General features: G+C 43.3%; 1 protein-coding gene across 2 annotated transcripts; it reads right to left on the bottom strand.

Annotated features, from left to right (window-relative positions):
- Positions 1-84: 84 nt before the first annotated feature.
- Positions 85-6681, bottom strand: mdm4 (MDM4 regulator of p53). 2 transcript variants are annotated; one of them, XM_031846994.1, is made up of 11 exons: positions 6495-6681; positions 5781-5868; positions 5595-5669; positions 5305-5438; positions 5142-5191; positions 4657-4721; positions 3396-3492; positions 3158-3318; positions 2828-3010; positions 2636-2704; positions 85-2532 (listed from the first exon to the last, which is right to left on the bottom strand). In XM_031846994.1, exons 2-11 carry the CDS (start codon positions 5850-5852, stop codon positions 1963-1965), a joined length of 1476 nt encoding a protein of 491 aa, XP_031702854.1. In that variant the 5' UTR covers positions 5853-5868; positions 6495-6681; the 3' UTR covers positions 85-1962. The 2 variants fall into 2 exon arrangements, with proteins under 2 accessions (XP_031702854.1, XP_031702847.1); XM_031846987.1 differs by having other exon boundaries at positions 2828-3025.
- Between the last annotated feature and the right edge of the window lie 60 nt (positions 6682-6741).

Consider the following 6741-nt stretch of genomic DNA (forward strand, 5'->3'; position numbering starts at 1 on the left):
ACACACACACACACACACACACACACACACACACACACACACACACATCTCTTCACTAGTGGCTGAACAGAGTGAACTCAATGAAACAATTAACTCTTTATTGCTTTACAAAACAACTCATTTCATTCCATGACAGGTTCATTAAAAAAAAGAGAAAATAAACTACATTAGCTGTTTCTTAATGCCAATACCTGTAACAAGTCAGTCATTCTAAACAAGGATCAAGGCTATAATATGCAAGCCAAGTCATTTTTATGATGTCTTTAGTAAGAAGTTTGTTTTTCCTCGAAGCACATTTATGGCGATAAGTACAACAGCCTATATAATTAACCTATTATAGTGTTTATATAGTTAATATAGCTCTCACACCAGATCAGTGCTGGATCTAGTCACGACAGCAGGCATGCTCTATATATGCGTTACATGTTATTACTGGTACTGTAGACCAGATATCATATTCAGACTTCTCCCCACCTGCTGGCAGAAAGATTAAACGCAAGTGAAGATCCGATCAAAGATCTGCAACATTCTCTCTCTGCAGAGCAGAGCCGAGAGGTAAATGCTTCGTGTCACCGAGCGTTGCAGAGCCGGTGGTATTGGTAGGCAGCTCACACGCTTACTGAGTAAATCGTTTCTACGTGGTCCAACAATACATTCTTCAAATAATCCATCAAAATAAAATCTATAATACACAACTTAAGTCATTACATGGCAGTGTAACGCTGAAATAAAACCTCCAACTCCCAATAAGTACTCCAGTCATTTTTTGACACGGTACATTTAGTAATTTAGTTTAGTTTAAGATTTTCTGTAAAAGTACACAGAGCTCTGGAGCAAGTGCAGCCTTTCCCTGCTTCATTAGACGCGATCATCCAATCAATCAAAACTTAAATCATAAATTAATTAAATACAAAATATACAGAAGTTGTTCATTTATCATACGTTCAGGAAGGGTTGTAAAGTAGCTCTTTCTGAACAGTAACATTTAAACATTAAACAATTATAGAACATAACTTACTGCAGGCATAACTGTCACCAGTGGCGTGGCAATCGTAAATAAGATATTGAATACATATTAACATCAAATTACTACCCCGAGAGGAAAGTACAGTAAATACTTCAGCTGTGCATTCTTAAGCAGGTTCAATTAAGTTCATTTTAAAATACTATGTTGAGAGAAACAGGACTTAAGCCACCATCACTAGTATTTTACAGTACATTCAATTATGCTAATAATTCTCTTTTTGTTAGAAGCTTAGGACACTTTCATGGAGCTGCAGCCATTGACAACAAAATCACCGTTTTCCTGTTCTTCCTTCAATCTTGTCTTCATAACTTAAATGTCAGAGCAACAAGAGGATATGAGAACGGTTAAAAATATACATAACAAAATAACAGACGATGCTTACAAACATATTATTGTAGTTGAATACCTGGACTGATCTATCCATTTCGGTCCAGATGACTGAAGTGAATCTATGGAGGAAGGAAAAACTAGCAGAACTAAAGACCGCAATACTAGTTTAAAATGGCACCATTCAAAAACAAATGAGAAGATCCACGGCCTGAAAAAAAACAAGCTCTCATGAAACCAAATAGCTCACATAAACGTGCACTCTTCTAATAAATAAATAAATACGTCTGCCTTTCTTTATATGTCCCTTATTTAAATGTGGCACCAATCTGGCATGATAAACTCTTGTGTCCAAGGTTTCATCCCAAAATACTTCAGAGGCAGCGTGATGCAGAATAGAACATGCAACCAAGAGCAAGCTTCACCAAGTGCTATATTTCATGTGTATCATTGTATGTTTTAAGGTGCACATCTTGTGTGTGTCTACGAGCAGAGTGTGAACCAGAGTGCATGCATCCGTGTGGTCAAATGTGTTTGTGTTGTTGAGTTCCCCAGAGCCTGACAGGTGTGTGTGTGTGTGTGTGTGTGTGTGTGTGTGTGTGTCCCTTTTAGAGGATGAATATCTTAATGACTTTTTGAATGATCTTCCCACATCCTGGACAAGGAGCATGGAACTTGTGCAGCTTCCTTGCACATGGGAAACAGGTTATAAGGTGAGCCGTGCGTCCGTGAATTATATTTCCGTTGCGTGGTCGCACTCGACACAGCTTGCAAGGCTCCAGGAGTGCCTCAGGCTTAACCTCCTCAATCTCCATGCCCAGGTTCTCCTGACTCTCCCCTCCCGAGAGCTGCTCGTCCTTATGGAAGCCGGAGGGCCACGGCCCCTTGCCTTTCCCTGTGGCCATAGTGGGCAGTGGGCGGTCAGCTGTGGAGTGGGAGGGCAGGATGACGGGGTCAGAGACCGTCCTGCTGCAGTCTGGGATGTCAATGCCTGTGTCACTGTCATCTTCCTCATCGTTGGTGGTCAGAGAGCTGCATGCTGGGATGTCAGGAACAGAGAGGGAATGGGCGAGTCGGGGGACATCTTTGTACCAGTTCTTACGTAGAGCCCAGCAGCGAACACAGTACCTCTGGAGAGGCGTGTTGTACTTTCTGCACTCAGTGCACTGCCACGCATCCTAATGGGCAGAGGCAAACACAAAGTCACACATCTGCATTGTCTTAACCTACAGCTAATCAAAACCTAAAATAACAGCAAGTGAGGAAAAAGCAGATACAAACCTGTGTGGAGATCTCTGTATCAGTGTCATCGCTTAGGCACTGAGAGTCTTCATCCGGCTCTTCCAGCATCTGGATAAATATACAAGTCGTTAGATCAAACATCTCAGAACATTATCCTGGAGTGTAAATACACATATTTAAAAATGATATGTGGTGTGTGCCTGGCCAATGAAGTCCGAGACAAAGTCGTACCTCGCGATCTGCTTTCTCCTCCTTCCCTCCTTCATCCTCGTCCTCAGGTAGAGCCTCCCCTTCTCCCGCGCTCCCTTCCTCGAGTCCCGCCTCCTTCATCTCCACACTCACCTGTTCACTCCCGCCCTCGGTCAGGAACCAGAGGTCGTCGGTGGTGTCCGACACGATGGCCGTGTCCTCCTCCTGTGCGGGAGACAGCTGACCCATCAGTCAGACCACCACTGTTACACTCCAATCCATGCAATTTGACAACAAGTAATTATGTCTGTTTTTAAGCTTGAAATCTCGCAACCTAACCCTGAACGAGCTATTACAAATGAGGTTTCTTACTTGGTTTGTGTGAATGTCGGTGGAGCCATTGCTCCTGCGGCTGTAATTACTACGGAGATTACCCAGAAACCACCAGGGCAGACCAGAGAGGTCCCACTCGTCTAAAGAAACATCCAGTTTGGGCCGTTTGCAGGCTGACCGTGGCAGGCCTTCAAGGGAGTCTGGAGAGGCGTTGAACCGTTAAATTCAGTATTTTCAGCGAGTCTCGTCCCGGGCACATTTGGAACCGTTTGCTTACCGTCGTCTGGCTCCCGAGGACGGCGCTGGGAGGGGGTCTGCAGGAGAGGCCCATCACTGTCGGCCTCCAGCCCTGCTTTGACCACACCTCCGCACATCTAAGGGGGGGACGGGGACGTGAAGGACAAACATTAGAACAGGGAGCCATAACTGGGTTCTTGGAGGACTCACAGCTCCTTTTCAAGATGGCCTCTCGGTATGTGATCGGGGGAGAAGGGGGCTGGGCAGTTAGGGTACGGACCAGTGGGGAGGGAGGTCATAACTAATTTAGGATATAATTAGGACACCAAAACCGTGTGGAGGGTAAAAAAACACAGAGATGGATAGAGACAGATGAGATAGGAAAGCCAGTGTACTAATTAACACGGTGATGAACTAGTGAGTCAAAGCTTTTAAAAATCTAGTTCCAATTCAGTAAAACTGTTCTAATATGTAGTCTGTGCAAACTAAATCAAAGGATTTAAGTAATTACTTATTTTAGGAGATCCATAGATACTATACAAAATACCTGGTCTTGTACAGTATCTATCTATGGAAGGCTTTCAGATAAGAAAGGAAACAGAAGAAAATGATTAAGATGCATCTCATGTCCAACATAAATAATATTATTAACAGCTGACAGAGGAAATATAGACTTTTGAAAAACATATTGAAGTATGATCAGAACTTAAATCTGAACCTTGAAGTGGATTTAACATGAGATTTAATTAGAAATATAGTAACTTATTTGATTCATAAAGCCACTGACAAAGGACCAAAATTGGACTGAAGCTCAACAAGGGTTAGACAAAGTCTTGCACACCAAGGTGGTTTAGGAGGGGGTCGGAAAGACAGGTGAGGAACACGGGGGAGGGGGGGTTATTGCTCGGCCTGCGGCTGGATCAGGAGCTGCGATCCTCCAGTTTCGGAGCAGAGAAGAGAACCCTGAGACAGACAGAGAGGGTGACTCTGCCCCCCATCCACTGGGTGGTGCTGGTGGAGTACCACCAGACCAAACCAAGGATGGGGCTGTACAGAGACGGTGCCACTCTGTACAAATGCACACCAACGAAGACAGCAGTCCTTACCCTTCCTCCTCATTACACACAAGCACACGGCCGTTCGCTTTATAGTCTGAACCAAGGCCTACTGGTCTCAATCCAGCACTGGGATCAGTGCATGTTATGACAAAAATATATTATTTATTAACAGCTTTGTATTGTAGTGAGGTGAGAAAGGTTGGGGGGACTCTGTTTCTCCTTAGCACCATGCTTCGGTTTTACCTGACCACGATCCTCCACTCCGCCCTCTACACATTCACGGCCCACAGAAAGATTCTCTGCAGCGTCTGCATTTCAGATGAGACACAGTAACAGAAAAAGGACATCCCCACCCTTTAATTATAGCACAATACACTCTCACACTAATGCCTCCTTCTGGGGCTTTTGTAGGACAAGCTGCACAATGGCATAGTTCTGGTCCCCGCATCCCCAAGAGATGCAAAAACTATCACAAGCACTCACAAAAGTAGGCAAAAAGAAAGTTGGATGTAGAATATATTTATAGATAATCACTATATACCCAGGGATCTTCACTTCAAAACATATGTTAAAGAAGCAAATAACATACAGAATCCAATCACTACTTTAAGAGGAAGACGACAATTGAATTACAAGTCATCACACATGTACTGAACTACATACATTCCCCCAGACAGAATCATTATTTCACATAAATATATGGAGCAGAAAATCAATGTGTCACTTACCAGAACAACCAAGCACAACCAGGTATTTCTTGAGCATTTCATACACCGGGCTGTGAAATGCGAATATGAGAATTTAGAATGGGCCTCTGTATTCTAGACGTATATGTTTAGATGTATAGTGAAGCATTAATGAGTGTTGACCATTGTTGATGTGGGGGAATACCTTGGATTTTTGACGGAGAAGCTCTCCACCTCCAGCAGTTCCCCCAGAGGGTCGTCCTGGCAGTGGACTATGTGCTGCCTCTGTTTGTCGTATAGTTGCTTCCCCATGATGTACTGCCCCAAGTAGTGCATGACCTACAACAACAACACTGAATATCAGAAACCACAAGACACATACAGGGCACATTTATAGGAACCCAGTATAAAAGACTACTAAAGCCTGGACTGACCACTTTAGTAAAACAAGCTGCATACGAACAAACATACTTGACATTTCACTGAACAGCTCACCTCTTTGAGCGTGAAGACTTCTTCCTGCGCTCCGGCAACACGCAGAATCTGCAGAAGAGGGGCTTTTGGTTGTACCTGGGGGGTAAAGAAGAGTACCACCGGTAAGGATTTAATATGAACTAGAAGTGCAAGGTTGGATAATTGATAGGCAAAGCAGACGACATGGTTTCTATTTTCTAAGTGTACCTGATTTCCATCTCCAGGTAGTGTCTTGCATGATGTGCTTGATGCCGGAAGCTGGTCTGATAGGGAGTTCATAGTAAACGAACAAAGTCTGAAATACAGAATCATAACATGTCAGATGAATCAGATTTCCAATTCCCAATCATCATCATAATCATCTATATTACCACCATCACAAAACACTGGTGTCTTCACTTAGACTGTACACGTAATACCAACGCCCACGAGGCCAAATTGACAATTAACTGTAAACTTGAATTATTTAACAACGTTACATTTAATGGCAACACCTAAGAGACGAAAACAGTTTAAGCAACGTCAAATGTCGTTGGTCTAATTTGTTTAAAACGTAAAAGACTGCACCAGAATCCGCTAGCTTGACAGGCAGGATGGTTGAGTTACACCACTCCACCATTACTTTTGCGACAGTTAACCACTGTCTTCAAATTACAAGGCCAAACTTCCTTAAAAGCCGAGCTAGCGTAACGTTTGAAGAACGGTTGAAATGTTAGCAATAAAAAAAAATTGCACACAATTGCAACTATTACAAGCTACTGCCCGGCAGTTACACTGGAACATCTGTGTAACGTCAACGTTGGCAGGTGGAAAACCTGCTCTCGTTACTAGCAAACGTGTTAGCTAGCTAACGTAACGACGGAGCTGCCGTTAGCTGGCTATCTAGTTCCTGAACAATACGTTCGTTGAAGATGAACTTACCGTAAAGAGTTGACATTACTTTACATTGTTCCACGCGCACCGCGGCCTTAACAACTAACCGACATCTTGCAGGTATACATATAGCTAATAAATCGTTAATTTTCAACTTTAGCTCTCTCTAACAAACAGCAGACAGTTAGCATAGCTGAACTATAGATTCAAAACGATGAATATGGCTAGAACAACTTCCGGCTGGACAATTACTTAGGCCAGGAGTGTGGCGCCCCCTAGTGTTTAATGAACGCTA

The sequence above is a fragment of the Anarrhichthys ocellatus genome, unplaced genomic scaffold (genome assembly GCF_004355925.1).
Source record: "Anarrhichthys ocellatus isolate YVR2014 unplaced genomic scaffold, GSC_Weel_1.0 scaffold1, whole genome shotgun sequence".
In the NCBI taxonomy this organism is placed as follows: Eukaryota; Metazoa; Chordata; class Actinopteri; order Perciformes; family Anarhichadidae; genus Anarrhichthys; species Anarrhichthys ocellatus.

Excerpts from the sequence above, each read along its gene's own strand:
- mdm4 (XM_031846987.1), bottom strand. The coding sequence starts at position 5,852 with ATGAACTCCCTATCAGACCAGCTTCCGGCATCAAGCACATCATGCAAG. Across the intron at positions 3,026-3,157 it reads CCGACATTCACACAAACCAA|CTGTCTCCCGCACAGGAGGA; the intron begins GTAAGAAACCTC and ends CTGATGGGTCAG. Across the intron at positions 2,705-2,827 it reads AGGAGAAAGCAGATCGCGAG|ATGCTGGAAGAGCCGGATGA; the intron begins GTACGACTTTGT and ends ATATTTATCCAG.